At 36.2% G+C, this 22,295-nt stretch overlaps 1 protein-coding gene across 1 annotated transcript; it reads left to right on the top strand.

Annotated features, from left to right (window-relative positions):
* The first annotated feature begins 222 nt into the window (after positions 1-222).
* LOC121430787 (trifunctional enzyme subunit beta, mitochondrial-like) lies at positions 223-21,477 on the top strand. The gene is made up of 14 exons (XM_041628185.1): positions 223-378; positions 7,056-7,188; positions 7,703-7,747; positions 8,173-8,204; positions 8,353-8,420; positions 9,097-9,184; positions 10,350-10,471; positions 11,246-11,314; positions 12,129-12,221; positions 13,850-14,062; positions 16,651-16,778; positions 17,388-17,550; positions 17,764-17,928; positions 20,540-21,477. The coding sequence occupies exons 1-14, from the start codon at positions 306-308 to the stop codon at positions 20,576-20,578; spliced, it is 1,431 nt and encodes a 476-aa protein (XP_041484119.1). The 5' UTR covers positions 223-305; the 3' UTR covers positions 20,579-21,477.
* The last annotated feature ends 818 nt before the right edge of the window (positions 21,478-22,295 follow it).

Below are 22,295 nucleotides of genomic sequence, written 5' to 3'. Positions count from 1 at the left end.
AAAAGTTCAGGTGACGATGAAGACTAAATATTTGTTCGATATTATCGATATTAAACGATGTCGCGGACTTGAAAGACAACATTGCCTTCGTGAAACGGAAAGCGCTGATTTGTCGCCAATCTTCCTATCTCGGAAGAATGGTCCTAGGACGTTCCTACGTATCGCTCATCTCGTCATGCAACAGGCCCCGGTGATACACTAGTAGTATAGTATACGGTACATGTGTAGCGTATACGGTACGTGTGTACTGCGTCAACCAACAAGATCTCGAGTCATAATTTGGAAAAGCATAACTTATCAAAGCCATGGCGTCCTTTATGCTGAATTCTGCTCGAGTAACAGGTTTCTTATCCAATGCTGGAAATCATTTTACTTTCAGTAAGTTCAATTCAGGCTCAGCTTGTGTCTTTGACTCTTTCTTTCAAAATTTCACTGTCTGACTGTGTCTGTGAGTGTGACTGTGAGACTGAGTGAGAGTCAGAGTGCTGTAGTTTAGTGAATAGTGTTGTTGAGTTTGTTTTTTTCAATATTGTCGTGACTCAGTGAATTTAGGCCTTTTATTAGGGATCATGTTAAAAACTAGACAGGAATAACCGTCGTTTCTGGGGATTTATTCGACAATTTCTGACATTTTACTGTAATGATGTAATCCCCATTCACCGACGGTAAACAGGTAAAGTGTCCGTGTGGGCTCGCATTTGTTATAACACCCGCACTTTTGTCAATCCAGACTCCAGAGTCCAAACTTTGGTGTAATATTTTTACACATCGAAGTTACACTCTAAGGATATAGATCTATAAACTACAAACTAAAAATATTTCATTATTCAATTTTAAAATACTTTAAACGATATAGATGAAAATGCATGAAAATTATACTTTACCGATGTTTAGTTGGGAAGAACACAGCAAAAACGATCAAAATGGCAGCTAAACTATGAAATGTTTACAAACGAACGGAGAGGGCGTCAACAATTTACGAATGTGATATCGATAGGCCTATTGCATTCCACTAGCACACCTACAAGACAATATACGAATACAATAATACGATACGATACACTACACGAAGACAAATGATACTAGTTATAATCGCGATATATCGAGACATTAATTAAGTTAATAACGATAATGACGTCATTCAAGAGGCAACTTGCAAGAAAAAACGTCGGGTCAGGAGAAAATGTCTTAGATGACAGATTTCTCAATCATCCATTGGATTTTTTTTCAATAACTCCGATCCAAGGTATGCAATTACTTAAAGGAGAATGAAACCATTGGAACAAGATAGCTTGTGTGAAAACAGAAAATCAAAGAAACAGATCAACAAAAGTTTGAGAAAAATCGGACAAATAATGAGAAAGTTATGAGCATTTGAATATTTTTGCGATCACTAATGCTATGGAGATAGCAAATTGGCAATGCGACAAAGATGTGTGATGTCACTTGTGAACAACTCTCCCCATTACTTTAGTACATGTATATATTTCACTTGAATTGCCTCTTTTATGACATCTATTCATAGATCATGTGTTCTTTCTCCATGAGGGCATGTAATACATACTTTTTAAGAATACATCATGGATAAAGAGTTTGTATCATCATAAGAAAAAGCAAAAAGAGACATTTTGAGGGTATTTTATAGTCCACCATAGGGAAAGTTGTTCATCAGTGACATCACACATCCTTGTCGCATTGCCAATGGGAGGATCTCCATAGCATTAGTGATTGCAATATTCAAATGCTCATAACTTTCTAATTATTTGTCCGATTTTTCTCAAACTTTCTTTATTCTTATTTTTTATTTTTCTGTTTAGCAAGATAAATTGTGAAAACAGAAATTATGCACTTAGAACGATTACGGTATATGGATGAAGGTCTAATCTGTTTGTACACAAGCCTATTTGTTCCAAAGGTTTCATTCCCCTTTAATACTTTACATGTACTGTACGTGTCATATTTGATGCATGATCTTTTAAGTTGCCCAGTGCAAATTGATATTGTTTTAACTTGATTAAAACATGACACAACTTGATAGGTATAAGATTATTTCAGCCAGCCCAGGAGTACCCTTCAAGAAGCAAAATACTCAGCTCTCAAGCGGTGAATAAAACTTACATCCAGATCCAGTTCTGATCTGTTTGCCTCACCAGCTAATTAGACCATACATACTGTGCATGTTTATAACTTCAAGTACTTACCCTGAAAGGGTCTGAATTCGGTCGGTGTGAATGTGGAAGTAATTACATGTATCTGGTATTTTGAGTCCTGAATAAGACAGTTCTTTTATTCTGGTGATTGATGTCTGAATACAATTGCATTATAAAAAAATGCATCCTGGGTGAAGATCCAGGGTCTACATTTAAACCTTGAGTTGGTGCTGTTCAGCATAGATTGGCTTTAAAACTAGTCTAGTCATCATCAGACAAATTGGGGGAAAATCAAAGGGCTGTCAAGACAGCTCTATTGTCTCCCATCTCATCCTATGGGCAATTCCACAGGTTGGTGGACATGAGCTTAAAAATTCAAATTCAATATTTTCTTGAATTTTTTAATACTTTAAGTCCTTCATACATGATAGTTTCAGGAACAAGAAATAAAAAGTTTATTTTCATATGTATACTTTGGAAAAAAATGGTCAAAAGTTTTGTCTTCCATTTTGTACCAAAATACAAGAAAAATAGTGAAAAATGAAATATGCCTTATTACCATTTTGTTATTGCAACAACATACCACTTTATATATTTCTGAAGTTTAGAAGGGTCAAATTACTTAAGATACACAACAGCTTTTCAAGTAAATTTGTAGTACTCATTCAAAACTGAATATTGCAACCTGTTGAGGTGATGTAACGTGAGTAACCGAAAAAACTGACTTTGTTTTCTGAGAGAAAAATTCTTCACAGTTAATTGGTGGGATTTTAAATTCTCTTCCTTCAAACAATCTTTGACACAGTGATGACTATCAAAATCATTAAAAAGTACAATTTTTTTATAAAAATGATGAAGAAAAACTGTAACGTGAGTAACTTTGTAACGTGAGTAACCATCAGGTAATGTGAGTAACCAGTAAAAATTATTCAGTTAGGTAACATTTTCTGTTGGATGTCAAGTTTTAAGTCTCATGGTGAGTTGTGAAGTTATTTTTGATTAATTAAAAGCAAAATGAGGGTACACCTCTTTGATGTGACTCTTTGTTCATCAAAATATCAGTAGTCATACAATCACACAAAAAAATGAATATTAGTAGAAGTATTCACAATGCGAGAGTGCATTAGTAAGGCTTGGTTTTGATTAACCAAACTTCCGAGTGTTCGAACAACACATTGAATGCCCTTTATACCTGTAACCCTATCTAGACCGGGGTATTTTGGGAGTTGATATGGCCCGGGGGGGGGGTGGGGGCCTCCCAGGCCCTTCTTGAGATCTCGGCCATTGGCCGCACGATCACGCCGAAAATTTGCGTGCAGGTTGTCTTGGACATAATCTACAATACTATACAGTCATTTATTTCATGCAAATTGGTACTAAGCAATTATGCTAATTTATGCATAATTAGTAAGCGAAATCATACTTTCCCTCCTACACCCTAATAAAGCTCCAATTGTTCCAATTTTGGTATAAAATCTCTTTTTGATGTTCCTAGCAATGAATTTTACACACATTATTGAATTTTTAATGACATGTGTGTTGTTAACCATACATGGACAAAATGTAACGTGAGTAACCGTAACGTGAGTAACCACATTATCTGCACCCCAAGTAAAAACCATGTGTTCTTTATTTTTTTAATTATATACAAAGTTTGTCTCCCTAATATACTTCTTTGAAATGGATATAATCAACTTTGATAAAAGCCTTGCATGAGGAGACTTTTCACTTATGTCGACTTTTCATTTAATGCATGTCCAAATCATGTAACGTGAGTAACCGACACATTCAAAAGATTTGCCAGGAGCATAATAAAATTTCCCAAGTTTTGTTTTTATACAAAGGATAGTCAGACTGTGTACTTTGTTGTGATAAGAAGATGTTAAGTTCCTATCAATAATAATGGAGTTACAGGTCCAAGTATGAGTCAAGGTGTCTCCAAATGTAACGTGAGTAACCGTGGAATAGCCCCTATCTACATGTACATGAATTACCTCTACAGACCATTAAGGCCTTGTCACACCGCCCGAGCGTTGTTGGAGTGGTCGTGTAGCGGTAGGGAGAGGGGGTCGAAAATCGCTCACAAAGTTGGGGAAAAAATCTGAAACAAAAATCGAAAACAAAAAATAAACAATCGAAATCGAAAATGGTGAACTGTAGCGAGCGGTGATGATTTTTTTCTCTCCGCTCCAACAACGCTCGGGTGGTGTGACCAGGGGGGCATTTCATGAAAGGACTTGTCAGACATTTTATCCGACAAGTCCCATTTTATCCGACAGTTACCATAGGAGCAGTGCCTCTCAGCCAATCAAAATCATGGAAAGATGTCAGATCTGACAACTTGTCGGATGAAAATATTGATGAAACGCTCCCCAGGCCTTTATACACCATATGCCTGATTTTCAGTTTTGAAAGCAATATTGCAAAGTTCATTCCCAGGAGTTCAATGAGATTCTAATTTAGTACGGTATCTTTTCAATTATTACAAAGGTCAAGTCTTTGTAAATTTTTAAGTAATTATAAAGTCTGTACACTATGTAAACAAGGAGCACTGATGTATTTACGAGTACATGTACTGTAGGGACATGCTTGAAGCACGTTAATCAAATGATCAATTGTCATTTTTAAGAATATATATTCATCAAGGTGTTTCATTATGCTCTACCATTTTTTTTTCATAGGTGAGCAAGTACACTATGCATATCAGACTCTCATAATCATTTCATTTCCATCTGCCAAACTTTTAATCTGGTTGAGTATTATACAGTCCTTTATATCAGACACACAGGCCAAACATGTAGTGTTTAAAGGGGAGGTTAACCCTGAAAAAAGTTTGTTATAAAACTAGCAGGAAAAAATAAATGTGAAGGTTTGAGGAGAATTTGTTACAGATTAAGAAAGTTTGAGAGAGGTTTTATAAGAAAGATGAGCAACAGCTGCCCCATATGTTACATGTATGTAATATAAAATGCATGAATTCATTTTTTTAATGGTTTCTGATGACTTATTTTTGTTTTCTTTCCATGATCGGGTGGAAAATGATTTGTCTATTCTAACTTTTTAATTCTTTGATGGATTTTTCCCAAACCTGAACAGCAATTTTTTTTCATTATTTTTACAATAAACTTTTTGTCAGGGTGAACTTCCCCTTTTAAATTGTGGAGCAAATTGTGTTGCAATACCAGGAAAGTTATTCCCTGCCCTGGTTGACACCAGTCCGGGTAAATTGCCAATTCATCTACTGCCAACTTGTCTACTCACCACATACATGTACATGTAGTCTACTTTCATTTGGTCTAATGCCATATTCTGTCCAACATTTTGTCTATAAATAACCACTTGGTTCAATCATCACGTCGTCTGTGACCATTTCGTCTGGTAAACAGTTGGTCTAATATCCATTTAATTTTCATTCATTTTGCACAATTAACAACAAGTCCAATTAGACCATTTATGGTATATGGACTAAAATGGCTATTAGATCAACTGGTTATTAGACCAAATGGTGAGTGGACAAATTGGCAATTAAACCATGTGGATAGTGGACGAACTGATGTTAGACCAAATGACGAGTTGGCAATTGATGTATTAGCATTAGACGAACTGGAAATAAACAATTGGACATTCACTATAACAATAGTCGTGCAAGGTGATCTTAAGATATTAGACCTAATGGTACTCATTCAATCGGCTATTAAAATACATGTATGCAGTTGATTTGTAAGCCTACATGTACATTGTACATGTACTGTACTTGACATGTAGCTGATCACTTCTAAAAGAGAGGGCTTTAAAATCTTGCACTAGTCACTAATATAGGAATGAGAAAATATGATCTACTGCACTCTGTTGCCCACAACACATGTTTGCTATTAAAGTTCTATTTTTGCAATAGCGGGTCTACTGCATTTTCCAAATTTGTTCCCAATTGTTATGCATGCAAATCAACATTTAACATGTGGTCAGTAGACATCCAACACAGACTTACAGGCAAGCAAGTTCATCAGACTCTTCCTCAAGGTCACTTTGAGAGTACCTGTATTCCTTTGACATTTAGTTTACGACTTTAATGAGTACCAGTAATGACAGGAACTCAGGAAGTGCCCCCATTACTCTTCTGCCTTGTGCGATGTGTCATACATACATGTACATGCAGCGCTGTGTACATGTACATGTAGCAGAAGGGGGCAAATGTATCTCTTGACTCCCCTAGATGTACAGGGTACATGCACATTTTTGTATTACGGTTTCTAGCTTGGAAAAAAAGGGAGTTGGTCATGTGACAGATTTTTGATGTGACTAGAGGGGGAATGTGGTTTTGTTGATAAATGAATGTTTCATGATGAAGTACATTTTTGAATGCCCAAAAGTGAAAACAGGGAAAAAAAAAATTGGGGGGGGGGCTACAATTGCAATTTTTCTCTTTGTCTTTTTAAGTACATGTACATATCAACTGTGGTTTCATATTTCCTTTTCCCTTTGATGTCTTGAACAATTTTCATAAAATTTGTTTGGGGGTGAGAGCTACTTTTCAATGAACGGATTTTTGTCGTACTTCCTTTATAGGGATGTTTTTTTGTATTCTTGGTAAATATATATGCCTTTGGGCTCATGTTGATTTTCTGAGGCAGCATTTTTTAGCTAACCAGCCAAACATTGATCAGGGGCACTGTTTTTAGTTTCCAGAAAGCTTTGGGGTATTTTAAAGGCAAATTCACCACGGGCCAAGCCCCTGTGCATTCCCCCCCCACCCCCGAGGAACATCCCATGTACACTCGTGAGTATGATGCGAAGGTATGCTGTAATGAAAACCAATCGCATGGAAAACTGGCCTATCACTTTCATGATGAATATCACTATCATGACAACGCTTTCGTATCATTCTCTGTCTTTCTTCTTGCGCAGATGGTGTCCGAGCCCTCAGTACAAGCTGCAGACATGAAGCCGCCAAAACCAAGAAATCCCTTGCCAAACAGAATGTTAAAAACATTGTTCTGGTCGAGGGAGTTAGAACACCATTTCTCATGTCCGGGACGGAGTAAGTTTTCCTCCATTCCTTCAAAATGAGTATGTACAAGTGCACAGCCTGAGCTACACTCCCTTCATGTAGCGTACACTGTAAAACAGTAATAAGCAGTACTTGTAAGAAGAAAAAGACCTGATTTTTTTTTTGGGGGGGGGTATTTTTATTTTTTATTTTTTTGCAAAAATCAATAGAAAGGGATATAGGGATAAAGACATTGAAATGAATTGTAATGAAAAAGAAAAGGTACTGGGGTATTTGAAAGTACGGCCTATAGAACTTTGAAATCCTTACAGGTCAACTGTCAAGTCCAATCCAGAAAATGTTGATTTGAATCAATAGAGAAGAATCTAGTAAAGCGCAATGCTGAAAATTTCATCACAATCGGATTTAAAATAAAAAAATTTATGACATCTTAAAGTTTCACTTTATTTTTCAAAAAAGAGTTTATACACACAACTAGAAAGCTCAATATTCTTTCTACATGTATATGACTCAAATTTTAATATGTACTTTTTTTCACTTGCAGATACAAAGATCTTATGCCACATGATTTACAAAGAGAAGCTATGAAGTAAGTTAATGAAATAAATAAATGGTCAATTTTTATAATTTTGGTCTAAGTTCATACTAGTAAATTCCTGTTAGGAATTACTTGTAATTGTATAAGTAGTTTGTTATCTCTCTCCTCTCTCTATTTCTCTTTATATGTAAACTTCAAAGTACTTTCAGAATTCAGAAAGTTCATGTACAGCTGTACTTGAATTTGTCTGAATAAACTTTATCTTGCAATGTCAATTCTACAAAAAAAATTAATGATTCATTTTATGATTTTGAGATTATTTCCTACGAAGCTTTCTCTATAGCTGCACTGTACATTTAGCTAAATATCACAAATGCTGCTAAATATGTACATGTAGACATAGATGATCCTTTGAAATGTAGTATTTCTTTTGAATCTGGTTAAAATGTATTCTTTCTATTTTTTTTTAATTACAGAGGCCTTATAGAAAGAACTTCAATTCCAAAAGGTAAGATTTTTTTCCCAAAGAAAGATAAGCATTACAATAGCATATAATGTACATGTACTTCTATGCATTTATGTTTTTTTAGCTGATGATCAGATTTAAAAATAAAACAATCACTAATTCTTTATAATCATATCATTTTCTTCAACAGATTCTGTTGATCACATTGTAGTTGGTACAGTCATTCAAGAAGTCAAAACCAGTAACATTGCTCGAGAGGTAATGTAACTTTGAAATCTGCATAGATTGATACCCTGTGATGGCATATTTACTTTAGACGTTTACATATTTTAAAATTATCATTGACCAATTTTATGAACAATACAACATTCTTCTTGAAATCACCTGTGTAAATGCATGCTGTCCGTTATTTATTAGCACATGCATACACTTTATAATAATGCAAGCCTTTTACTGCTCTGTTTTTTTATATATTTTTTTTTAGTATTCCAGAGAAATTGGGGGAGGGGGCAGGGTGGTTTAGATCCCCTCCCTGTGATCTTTACTTAATACAACCTACTTGGTCTACAATTTCTTTTGTTAGATTTTTTTTTATTTCATGGTAATGTAAAAAAATGAACATTTTAGCTACACATTATATCAATGATAATTTTGTTGTATTAGTTTGATTTGTAGTGTTATATGCAAATCTTGAAAGTCACTTTTTAAAATTACAGATCAGGATTAAATTTGTTGGTGAACCTCCCCTACACCCGTCCATGTGTGTGTATACAAACATTTGTGTGTGAATATATTTTTAGCATGCCAATTTTTAATTATTTTATTTACACTTGAGTATATATAAGTTGTATGCACTGTGGTATGTAGATGATGTTTCTTTATTGATTGATAGATCTGTTCCATCCATCTTCTTTATGCGTTTTATAACACATAGGCTGCTCTAGAAGCAGGGTTTTCAGATCGCGTCCCGGCCCACACGGTAACCATGGCATGCATCTCATCCAACCAAGCCATCACATCAGGTAGGCAATAGAGGGAGGATGGTGATGGTCATTTTAGTGATGATGATGATGAAATAAATATGTAGCAGTGGTCATGTTGATGAATGATGGTAATGATGATGAACATGATGATGGTGATGATGGTACAGGTGTAATAATGATGGTAATTAGTTGAATGGTTTTAATGATGATGATGATGATTATGATCATGATAATGATTTTGAAGAGGATGGCAATTGGGGTATATGATTGGATGAGATGGTGGTGGTTGTGTTGGGGTGATAATGGTGGTGATGATGATGATAATTATGATGCTGCTGATGATGATGATAGTGATAGTGATGATGATAGTGTTGATGATGATTAAAAAGATACATGTAGCAGTGATGATGTTGATGATTGATGGTAATGATGATGAACATGATGATGGTGGTGATAGTTATGATGGTGATGAGTTAAATGGTTTTAATGATGATGATGATGATAATAATGATCATGATAATGATTATGAAGAGGATGGCTATTGGGGTATATGACGATTGGATGAGATGGTGGTGGTGGCGGTGTTAGGGTGGTAAATGATGATGATGATGATGATGACGGCGTTGATGAGGATGATGATAGTGATGATGGTGATGCTGATGAAGAAGGAGATGATAATGGTGATGATACTGATGCAGATGGTGATGATGATGATGCTGATGGGGATGATGAAGGTGATGATGATGATGGTGATGATGATGATGATGATGGTGATGATGATGATGGTGATGATGCTGATGATGATGATGATGGTGATGATGATGGTGATGATGATGATGAGGATGAAGATGATGATGATTATAATGACGATGGTGATGGGGATGATGATGATCATAGTGATTATGTCGGTGATTTTATGTCTAATGGTTGTGATGGTGACTGAATGATCATTTTATTGATAGTCTTGGTGTTGTTTATGATAAAGATTGAAATATTAGCTACAGTAGCCGTACAATAATTATGATAATAGTGATATTATACTTTGATTATTCATTATGACCCAAATAGGAGGTAAACAAAACTTTCAAAAGTGCAAACCAACAAGGAGTTGCCGTTGCATTAAACATAAATTTCTAGATTGAATTATCCATTGTGATGTAAGCAGAGCCACATTTTGAATGCATCATATACTTGCCTCCCACAGGTATGGGTATGTTAGCGTCAGGCCAAGCAGACACCATCATCGCTGGGGGCGTGGACTTCATGTCAGATGCACCAATCAGACACAGCCGTCAAATGAGGAAGTTCATGTTGAACCTGGGCAAGGTAAGGGTTCTGTATGGTAAACTGCCACCCTGGGACCCGTCTTACAAGAGTTGCGATTGATCCAGTCAATCGCAACTATGGAAAGCCAGCAACATCAACATCTGTTAATATGCATGTTTTTTTTTTTAATAAGAATATTTTTAACTATAATGTATACTCAAATGTTCATTGTTTTCTTGAAACTTCAGTGTGTACCTCTTTGTTTGCTAAGGACATTGTGCAAATTTTCTGTGGAAAAACTTATAGGCCGTGGGCCGAGAGCAATGCGGCTCGTACAATTGTTAGGCAGCATGATGAAACCGGAGTTCCGAATTACATATTTCACTAACTGCAGCGATATGACTGCGGGAACAAGCAATTTCCCAATCAATGTATTTTTCTTTGTTTTTTCAATATATCACAAATACCTCAGGTTCAACTGAAGCAAAAGTTAAAAACTAAAGCACTCTTGATCGTTCGGCCCACGGCCTATTATGACATTGATGGATTTTCATAGAGTAATTCTTTGTAAGACAAGACCCTGATTTTAACTAGCTGTACTCAAGGTTCAGTGATTATTAAAGATGAGAAAACATTTCCAACTGTTAGGGTACTTTTAGTTTTCTGTTTATAAATAATCTCATATTTAGGATTGAAGTTGGAAATTATTTTTCAAAATTGTTTATTATGCTTGATTGAGATAGCATAAGTCATGGTATGTGGAAAGTTTTACATACACCTGTAATTACAAGGGGAATAGTCTAAGTAAATTATTATAATTTTATTTTGCCTCAGGCAAAGACAGCTGGAGCCAAGATGAGCCTTGCTTCCAGACATCTCAGTATGGCTGCCCTGGCCCCAGAGGTATGTAACTAAATAACTCTTATTTTACCCATTTTTTTTGGTAAATTGGGGGAAAGTGAACTCCAAGAAGCTATCTTTCTATACAATATGGTCATACAAGTGCATATATCCATTTAGGATAATCTTGGTACGTGTACCGGTACTTTTTTTTCGCAATGAAATATATTGCAAGCCTTGCTTTGAATATCATGATAATAATTTGATCGTTAGGAGGGAACAATTTTGCTTGGCATGTTTGGTTAGCATTTCAGGATATAGGAGAGAGCTTTTTTCTGCACCGTCCTATGTGAAATGTGCTACATGAAAGATTTTTGTGTTAACTCTGTAACAAATATGGAGCAAAATTGCAATGCAATTCCAGGAAAACTATTCCAATTGGTAAAAATTCAAGGAGTGATAGGAAGCTTACTGTAAATATTTTTTGTGCAAAACAAATGTTGTGATGAATGCTGAAACGAGTGACAGAAAATATTCATTGTACTGGATATGAAACTGCATTAAAATATTGTCATAATCTCCTATGTATTGCATTTAAAGCAGCACTGTCAAACCCATAATTATGTTATTTTGTGGCCACAAATTACAAACAAATCAATTACAGGTGTTAATATTTTCATCTGAATGATAAATGCCTTAAAAAAAAAACATACTGAGAATGTATTTAGAAACTACATTGTAGAAATAGGTCTTGTATCTCGGTCTTGGTCCATTATTAAATATTCTGTTGTGAATACAGAGCCCCACATGTACATTTTATATATTTTCTTGAGCTATTGTCAAAATAACTGCTAACTGTATCATATTATTTGCACAGCTCCCTGCGGTAGCTGAATTCTCTTCCAACGAGACTATGGGTCATTCCGCCGACAGACTGGCTGCTGCTTTTGGAGTCAGTCGTCAAGAACAGGTAACGTTCATGCAGTTTGTAGACCTTTTCGCCTGCTGATCTATTTTAGGGTTGCACCATTTTGTGACATGCCAATCTGAAACTCAGCATAGCCGTACACAGAATTTTTATCCGGGGGGGGGGGGGCAAGAAGTGTAAAAATTTTAGTGGAAACTTAAAAGCAAGGGAGCGAATCGACCAAGCTTCTTTTGGGGGTGCATCTGCGTTTTTTAAAAGTGAAATGAAAGGATTTGATGTATACTTTTGGTGAATTTTATGAAAAAATTTAAGTAAAGAAAATAAATGAAGGTTTTCAAAGCAGGGTTGGGTATTCCCCCCCACCCCTCTACCCCCTGCTGTGTATGGCCATGAAACCCACAATGATTAAAAAAACAAAAATTATTGAGCTTGGAATAGCCAATTTTGAGCTTTATAAGGATAATAATAATAATACCAACATGATTATATAGCGCATATCACTGCCAAATGCGTCCCTATGCGCTTAATTGGATATTATTACCCTGGCTTTAGCCTCGCAGCCTTTTACAGCGAGATGGCATTTCAAGGAATAAATTCCTGCCAGGTACCCATTTACCTCAACTGGGTCGAGTGCAGCACAATGTGGATGAATTTCTTGCTGAAGGAAATTACGCCATGGCTGGGATTCGAGCCCACGACCCTCTGTTTCAAAGTCTGAAGACTAATCCACTGGGCCACAACGCTCCACACAATATACTTGTCATAATTGGCAGACAATAAACCACTTGCCTGAATGTACCCCCCCCCCCCAAAAAAAAAAAAAATAATGATAATAATGAGTGAATGAATGAAAAATCTCTGAGACCTACAAAGAATAAAGGAGAAAACAGTTTCACGTTCGAAGTTGACTTGGGCATGAGATCTGCCCTGTGCATTCACAGTGGAATTTCCCAGCAGTCCTAATTTCTTCATTTTGGTATCTTATTAAAGACCATATTATTACTTTACATGTAGATATTCACAATGAACGTTTCCTGGCACCTTACTGTTTGTTTTGGGATGGCTGGTCACATTCGGTAATATATATTGAAATGTCATGAAATTTGTAACCTCAGTGAATAGACAATGTTGTGTCCATGATATATCACTTATCGCAGTATTGAGAACAATTTAGATTTCAGTGTGTTGTAAGACAGAAAACTACATGATCTGCTGTATAAAATAGAAGCTCTTCCCAGTACCCTAAATCTAACTTTATAACAGGGTGCACGGGAAAAGGTAAAGAAAGTGTCATATCTATAACTACTATAACCACTTTATTCTCAAAACTCTATTCTTGTTAATAGTCTTAGCTGAAAAAAAAGGCATATGTAGAAATTACTTGACAATTTTGGGCAATTATTTTGGATGACATTGCCGTATGAAGATGGACATTTCAAGATTTATGATTCATGATTTGTCAAAACAAATGATTGCAGCTTGTAATAGCTGAATTGGCAAATGTTTTACAAAACAGATAAAAGAATACACATGAAATCAACAAATAAGCAACATTACAAATGAATCAAATTACAAAAACAATTATACAAATTTGAAATATTATTTTATTATCCTGATGATAATGCAAATTTTAATTACTTTTGGGAATATTAATCGTCTCATTCACGTAGGACAACTACAGCATCCGTTCCCACACCCTGGCGGACAAGGCAACCAAGGAAGGCCTCTTGACCGACCGATTGACCTACATCGTTCCCAAGACCGGCAAGGCCGTCGAGGCTGACAATGGCATCAGGCCGTCCAGTGAGGCCCAGATGGCAAGACTAAAACCAGCATTTATCAAACCTCATGGAACCATCACTGCTGCAAATGCTTCCTTCTTGGTAAGGGTTTCCTAGTCACCAAGGGCAATTATGGAAAGCCAGCAACGTCAACATCTAAAATGCATTTTTGTTCAAAATAATTACTAAAAATGATGTATATCCATACATTATCTGTTTTCTTGAAAATTCAGTATGCTTCTTTTTGTTTTAAAAGGACATCAAACAAATTTCCGAAATAGAAAATTATGACATAGTTGGATTTCCATATACATGTACTTGAGATTGATGGGATCAATCGTGACTCTTTGTAGGACGGGGCCTGGTCTACAAGCAGTTGGCCTACTTCTCAGATAGTCGTATACCACATGGGCTAAACCCATTGCCCTGTATTCTGAAGTCAGGTTTAACTTAGACCATGGTCTAAGTCTGTACTAAAATTATGGGAAGCCAAAAATTCTAACATTCTGTTTATATTGCATATTTCATATGTTTACTATTTTGTTTTCCTCTTGCTTTCATAATGATGAAAAATACTTCAGTCATCATTCCCAGACAATTTGGGTGTCATATGAGTTAATGAATTGGATGTTTGCTCTTAGGGATTTGTGCTCCAATGGGCTCTCCATAGTTAACCCTAAATAGACTGGGCTATTTCGACGCCTAAAAAGACTGGGGGGGGGGGGGGCTGATTCAGTCCCCCCCTTATGATCTCGGCTGTTGATCGCGCGATCGCGACGATAATTGGCCCACGCGTTACCCATGGCATTATCTACAAAACTATAACATCCAATTCGGCAAAAAATCTCATGTCTCATTAATTATGCTAATTTATGTGTAAAATCATAAGTTTGCTCTAATTAATAAAATAATGCCCCTGAAATGCTAATTTTTGTTTCACATACTCTAGATAGGCATCTGATCAAATTGATTTTTGAAAAATTTCAAAATCAAATTTATTTTCTTATGTATTCTATTGTTTTCTAAATTTCTTATGTATTTCTTTGTTTTTCGACTTTTTGTTTTTTATTGTTTTTTCAATGGAAATTGTCGGGGACTTTATTTTGACCATAAACAAGATAAAATTAATTGATTTTGAACAGTAAAAGGAAAAATAATGATACATTTATGAATTTTGGCTAAGAACACTATTTGCATTGGATTTGTACACAAATTCACGTTTTTGAGTAATTTTGGGTCTGCATGCACTAACGAAATGTTGCGTAATTTTGGAACCGCGTACCCGGGGGTCAAAATTTTGGTCTACTTGAAAGTAAAAAGTCAGTGAGCGACGCGGTCAAAAAAATTTGCGCAGCGGATTTATCGCGAAAAATGTCGAGGGGGGGCTGAATCAGCCTCCCCCCAGTCTTTTTAGGGTTAAACCTCAACTTTAAACCCGAGTTCAGAATATGGGCCATTTGGTCTACTGTTAATATGATGTAATTAATGTGCACACCATGCCCAGCGCACACTACTGCTCCGTTGCAAACTTATTTTCAAAGAAATTATAATAGCCTTTGATATAACCGTATCAACCTAAAAAAACTTAACGATCAAGGTCCCGAAAAGGTGGATGAATATCAAAATCGAAATTCCAGCCTATTCCAAGCCTCATTGTAAGGAGCGTTGTGGCCCAGTGGATTAGTCTCCGGACTTTAAAACAGGGGGTTGTGGGTTCGAATCCCAGCCATGGCGTAATTTCCTTCAGCAAGAAATTTATCCACATTGTGCTGCACTCAACCCAGGTGAGGTGAATGGGTACTTGGCAGGAATTTATTCCTTGAAATGCGTGTGCGCTGTAATCGTAATTACGGCAGCCAAGCTACAGCTGGTGTAATAATATCCAAGTCCTTTGGAAGCGCATAGAGACATTATTCATAATTGTGATATGCGCTATACAAGAACTGTTTATTATTATTATTATTTGTAGGAATAAAAGCAAATGTAAATCCAAATCAAAATGGTGTCAACACTGGCTGCGACTTGAAGCTGATTTGGATTTTACTCTAACCACAAGCTTGAAACAAAGCAGAATTCTGATTTTAGTATTCCTTGCATTATTTCTTGGAACTTTCAAATTTAATACAAAGTGCGGTTTGTTTAAAAATCGTGTTGGAGTCGGATCATTTAATATTCTTGGCATTATGCTGAACTTCAAATAAATGATTCTACTTCATGGAACTTTCAAATTCAATACAAAGTGTGATTTGTTTGAAAATTGTGTTGCAGTTAGATCGTTTTGTATTTCTGGCATTACGCCGAACTTCAAATAAATGGTTGTACTTCGTGGAGCTTACAAATTTAATACAAATTGCAATTTGTTCGAAAATAGTGTCAGAGTCGGATCATTTAGAATTCCTGGCATTATGCCGAACTTCAAATTAATGATTGTACTTCTTGGAGCTTTCAAATTTAATACAAATTGCAATTTGTTCAAAAATTGTGTCAGAGTCGGATCATTTAGTATTCCTGGCATTATGCCGAACTTCAAATAAATGATTGTACTTCATCTAACTTGTAATTTAATACAAAGTGTGATTCGTTCAAAAATTGCGTAGGATTTGGATTGTTTAGTGTGCACCGGGCTTAACACTACACTTGGCTCATCTGATCATATATAATCAAGGATTATGCAATTTTTTTTCTATCAGAGTGATGGTGCCTCAGCATGCTTGATTATGACCGAAGAGAAGGCTCTAGCCATGGGTTACAAACCAAAGGCTTACCTCAGGGACTATGTGTACGTGGCACAGGACCCCAAAGATCAACTGTTATTGGGGTAGGTATCTGGACTGGTGTTCAAATCAGTCTTAGTATTTTACTTGGCTGAACAAAATGCCATTACTCGTATTCAGATCACTTCTAACTATTTTACTTTATCAAGCCAATGTTGAGCAATATGCTTATGAAATAACCATTGTGACATCGTTAAGTCTCGGCCGTAATATACAATGTATGTATCTATATGTGCGCAACATAGTTGAATGTGCTTTAATATGTACATGTGTAAGCTGTACAATTAAGCCTGGTAGGGCCGGACTTAGACTTAGCAAAATACTTCGCAAAAATGGTAATGGAATAGCAAAGATTGTTTAAAGAAAATGTTTGACGATGATTGCACAGCTTCTTGTTATCAAATAGCTTTTTGATATCAATATCAAACAATTGTTTTTATATTGGTCCAATGTCAATGAATAATAACCTGGAACCATTTGTTGAATGTAAATTGTATGAAAAAATATTTGTTGCAGGTGTGGGAGTGACCCTAACAGATATTTGCCCTCTACCCCCCCCCCAAAAAAGAGATTTTTGTCAGAAATGGTAATAAATAAAATTTGCCAGTAAATGACCTCATAATTTAGAACTTCACCTTCTGTTTCTCCTGTAGGCCTGCCTACTCTATCCCCAAGGTCCTGGCCCGCTCTGGGCTGACCCTCGATGATATCGATGTGTTTGAGATTCACGAGGCCTTCGCTGGTCAGATCCTTGCAAACCTGAACGCTCTCAGCTCTGACTACTGGTGCCAGAATTTCCTAGGAGCCAAATCTAAGGTAAGGGTGATTGAAAATTTAAATTTTCCCATTCTTTTCTTGAAAAAAAATCTGTATGTCTCAGTAACGTGTTTCTCCACATTATCACGTATACTACACCTGGATGGGGAGAGATAAATGTAGAAAAATGTCTTTCAAAAGGACACGAGCGCTGTGGTGGGATTTGAACCCCAGACCTTCCGAATCATCTCCCCTCTTTTTTTTCCTCCACAGGTTGGAGCGATCCCGATGGACAAGATGAACCTCTGGGGCGGATCTCTTTCCATCGGTCATCCTTTCGGAGCCACGGGGGTCAGGCTGGCCACCACGTCGGCCAATCGTCTGGAGAAGGAGGATGGTCAGTTTGCTGTTCTTGCTGCTTGTGCTGCCGGTGGACATGTGAGTTCAAACTGACCATACAATTTGTATAACAAGGGAAGTTCACCCCAAAGAAATGTATATTGTAAAAATAGCAGGAAAAATCATTTTTAAGTTTTGGTGAAGATTTGAGGAAAATCCACTAAAGATTGAGAAGGTTATAAGAATTGTAAGTTTTGGATTAGTGACATCATAAACGAGCAGCTGCCTCATATGTAATGTAATATAAAATGGATGAATTCATTTTTTAATAGTTCCTGATGACTTATTTTTGTTCTCTTTTCATGATCGGGTGGGAAAATATTTGTCTATTGATATACAAAAGGTACAGTAAAAACCATTTTCAGTTTTTGGAGAAAATTGCATTTTATTGATTTTTACCATTCGCAATGTCGGAATGCTTCTTGACTATTGTGTCACAAATCACATGATTAAAATTCTAATAGCTTTTTAATTCTTTGATGGATTTTACTCAAACCCTTGGGATTTTTTATTATTTTTGTTGCTATTTTTACAATAAACCTTTTGTCAGGGTGAACTTCCCCTTTTACCTTTAGACTTATAGCCCTGTATTCTGAACTTGGGTTGAATTTAAACTCTGGTGCAAAGTTGCAGTCTAACTTTGGAACGTGACTGGTCTATCTAACCGTACAAATTCAATTTTTTTAGCTCAATTGACATTCATATCATTCATATTACCAAGTGGGAATAATTACTGAAATAGTTCTCGTCATCATTGAAACATGAGGAAAGAGCCAAGAAAAGGAAAAATGTAATATCAGGCTTCCCATAATTTTATCGGTAAATTGCCAATTTGTCTACTGCCAACTCGGTCGTCCACTCACCACATGGTCTACTTTCATTTAGTCTAATGCCATTCTGTCCATTTCGTCTAACAAACATTTGGTCCAATCATCACTTCATCTATTCACCATTTTGTCTCATAACCAGTTGGTCTAATATCCATTTCATTTTCATTCATAGTCATGTTGCACAATTTAACACTTAAAGGACATGTCCACCCCAACAAAAACTTGATTTGAATAAAAAGAGAAAAATTCAACAAGCATAACACTGAAAATTTCATCAAAATTGGATGTAAAATAAGAAAGTTATGACATTTCAAATTTTCGCTTCATTTTACAAAAAACAGTTATATGAACGAGCCAGCTAAATCCAAATGAGAGAGTCGATGATGTCATTCACTCACTATTTCTTTTGTTTTTGTTGTTTGAAATATGAAATATTTTGATTTTATCGTCATTGTCATGTGAAATGAAGTTTCATTCCTCCCTGAACACGTGGCATTCAATTATTTTAAGATTTTGTGCTTCAGGCAAGGAGGTCCCAATCTTCAAATTCGTAAAAATTGAAATATTGTATAATTCAAATAATGAAAAACAAAAGAAATAGTGAGTGAGTGACATCATCAACTCTCTCATTTGGATGTGACTGGCTCGTTCATATAACTATTTTGTTAAAAATAAGCGAAACTTTGAAATGTCATAACTTTCTTATTTACATCCGATTTTGATGAAATCTTCAGCATTGTGCTTGTCTGATTTTTCTCTATGGATTCAAATCAACATTTTTCTGAGGTGGACTTGACCTTTAAGGCCACCGCACACCTCATGACCCGACTGGTCTGCGACTGGCTTGCGACTGAATGAGGGGAGATGAATCGCAAGGTGGTCATAAGCCTCGGCACAGCCTCGACACCACACACCTTGTGATCCGATCTGCGACTCACTCATGCGCTTTTTGCTTTTTGACATAGCAACTGAGAAAGTCCACTTACCACTGCGTATGCGCGTTGTTGATCACAATACATGTCGTGCAACTATACTGTCTGATTGGCTGGAAGTTTGACTGAGCTTGCGGTCCAGTCATAAGGATTCGACATGTCAAATCCTTCCGATTTTCCTTGCGACTTGTCTCTGACCGGTCTGCGACACTCAAGCTGACTTGAGCTGTGACGTCACATCTCCCCTCACTCAGTTGCAAGCCAGTCGGCGACCAGTCGGGTCGTAAGGTGTGCGGTGGCCTCAAGTCCAATTAGACCAAATGTTATATGGACTAAATGGCTATTGTACCAACTTTTTTGTAGACTAGATGAAATTGGATCATGTGGTTAGTGGACCAGTTGGCAGTACACAAATTGGCAATGAAAGATTCCAGATGCCATTGGTGCCAATAATCCTACATGAGTTAGTAAACATATTTGCTAATCTGTTTTCAATGAATTTGACTTGAAAATTGATACTAAAAAGTGTTCATTAACAATTATTATGTCAATTATTGAAAATGTATTTTGAAATGGACGTTAATGCAAATGTTGTAGGATCATGACATCATTGACATCTGGATTCATTTCATTGCTGGCATGCCTTACTTTGGCACAAACCAAACTTTTCATCACTGCAAAGTATACCTTCAGCTCATTCAAACGTTAACACATACATGTAGTCATACCACATAAATATGGTATCAAATTATTTGGGAGAACATACTCTCTCCGGCCATATATAATAAATATGCGTTAATGTTTATTTTTGTATGAAAGAATCTAAGCATCCTGATATTATTAATTTTTTTTAATTACCTTTTTTTTCTTTTTTTTTTCCTTTGACAGGGACACGCAATGGTTGTGGAGAGGTACCCATCTTCATAATGACCAAGAGACATCATTCTATGTTGTACATATCGATTATAAAACTAAATTACTTCACAGGAAACATTAACTGAAAAGAAAACTGCTTTGTGTCACAGAGCAATATGTATATTGTATAGAATTCAATGGAACATCAGGTTTACATACAGAAGAGAGAAAGGAAATAAAAGGCATTCACTGCTGTTGAATTACATTGATGAAATGTTCTGTGCAGATTATTTTTTTTCTTTGGGTCATACAGGCCATCCATATCTCTTTCCAGGATGAATAAAACAAAGTGAGAAAAACTTTTAGAATGAACAGCCAACATGCAATTGTGCTCCATAATTTAAAGTAACTCTTTTTGTATGAACTATTGTTGTGGGAGGTGAAAATGCATGTTTATATATTTTCAAGGATTGTTTTCACCAGGGGAGTATTTCATGAAACAGGTATTTATAAAAAGTTTTAACTATTTGTTTATAATATAGACTACTGAAATCTTAGCATCTGATTGGCTCATAGCATATTTGTTAGTGAAAATAACTGACAAGATGCTACATGAAATACTCCAAAGGCTCATAGAATGTATTATTTAAAATGATTATCTGTCATGCGTGTTCCCGTTTTACAAATACCTGACAGGTACAATCAATGTATTTTTGCTGGATAGCTAGTCTTATATTGCATTGAAAATAAATGTATGTATATCCATTCCAAAGTTAATATCAAAACATTGGTTTTAGAAGTATGATAACGGAGCCAAGATTTAGTTAGGTATTTAACGGTTCATAGCCAGGCGTTGTTATACATTTTGGTCTAATACCAAGACCATCTTTTTCTCTTGTACCATGTTTTGTACCATTGGTTCTCAACTAATTATTGCAGTGGCACCAAGAATTTGTGAGTATTGGGGCAGAGGGAGGGCGGCAAAAGATAATTTTTTTTTGGGGGGGGGGTTGAGCAGGGAGAAAACATTTTTGGGTTTAATGATGCAAAAACTGCCTTCAAAGAATTGTTTTGTTGTGGTGGGGGGAGGGGACAATTCCCTCGTGGTTCCCCCTCCTATGGGTGATGCAAGAAGTTAAGGGGCCCATTGCAGAAAGAGTTGCAATCAATCGCAACTCTACAAAGTATGCGTAACTTGATTTTCAACAAATCAAGAGCACGCATTTGGGATTTGCGATTGATTTTTTGAGTTGCGTTGAAACGCAACTCTTTCTGCAATGGACCCAAGATGTGATATTTTTGTGGAAAAGGCCCCTGGGGATGCTTCGCAAAGATTTGAGTGCGACTTATAGTCATGCTTAAATGCTGATGTGCACATGATATTTATCCTGCTATCTTATTTGCACACAATAATACAGATCTTCTTGGCATGATTTGACCAATGCAGTGATAGCTTTTAAACCAAAGGCCTGTCTTACAGAAAGTTGCGATTGATCCAATCAATAGCAACTATGGATGGCCAGCAACATCTATTATGCATGTTTATTTCAAAATATTTTCCAACTACGATTTATATTCATGCATTCATTATTTTCTTGAAAATTCACTGCTTCTCTTTGTTTACTAAGGACACTGTGCTAATTTCCTGTAGAAAAAATTATGAACCTGGTTGATTTCCATAGAGTTATGATCAATTGGATCAATCATAAGTTTTTGTAAGACAGGGTCCTGGTCATTTTAAGGCCTTTGGGTTTGAAGGGTGATTGTCTTTGGGTCACTTTTTGAAAGG

This window comes from Lytechinus variegatus, chromosome 17, assembly GCF_018143015.1.
Source record: "Lytechinus variegatus isolate NC3 chromosome 17, Lvar_3.0, whole genome shotgun sequence".
Classification (NCBI taxonomy): Eukaryota; Metazoa; Echinodermata; class Echinoidea; order Temnopleuroida; family Toxopneustidae; genus Lytechinus; species Lytechinus variegatus.
This window is presented reverse-complemented; position numbering and strand designations above follow the sequence as displayed.

Bases quoted from the DNA above. Each gene is read 5' to 3' on its own strand.
- LOC121430787 (XM_041628185.1), top strand. From the start codon at position 306: ATGGCGTCCTTTATGCTGAATTCTGCTCGAGTAACAGGTTTCTTATCC. The intron at 12,222-13,849 runs GTAACGTTCATG...TCATTCACGTAG, and splicing joins GAGTCAGTCGTCAAGAACAG to GACAACTACAGCATCCGTTC. The intron at 17,929-20,539 runs GTGAGTTCAAAC...TTCCTTTGACAG, and splicing joins CTTGTGCTGCCGGTGGACAT to GGACACGCAATGGTTGTGGA.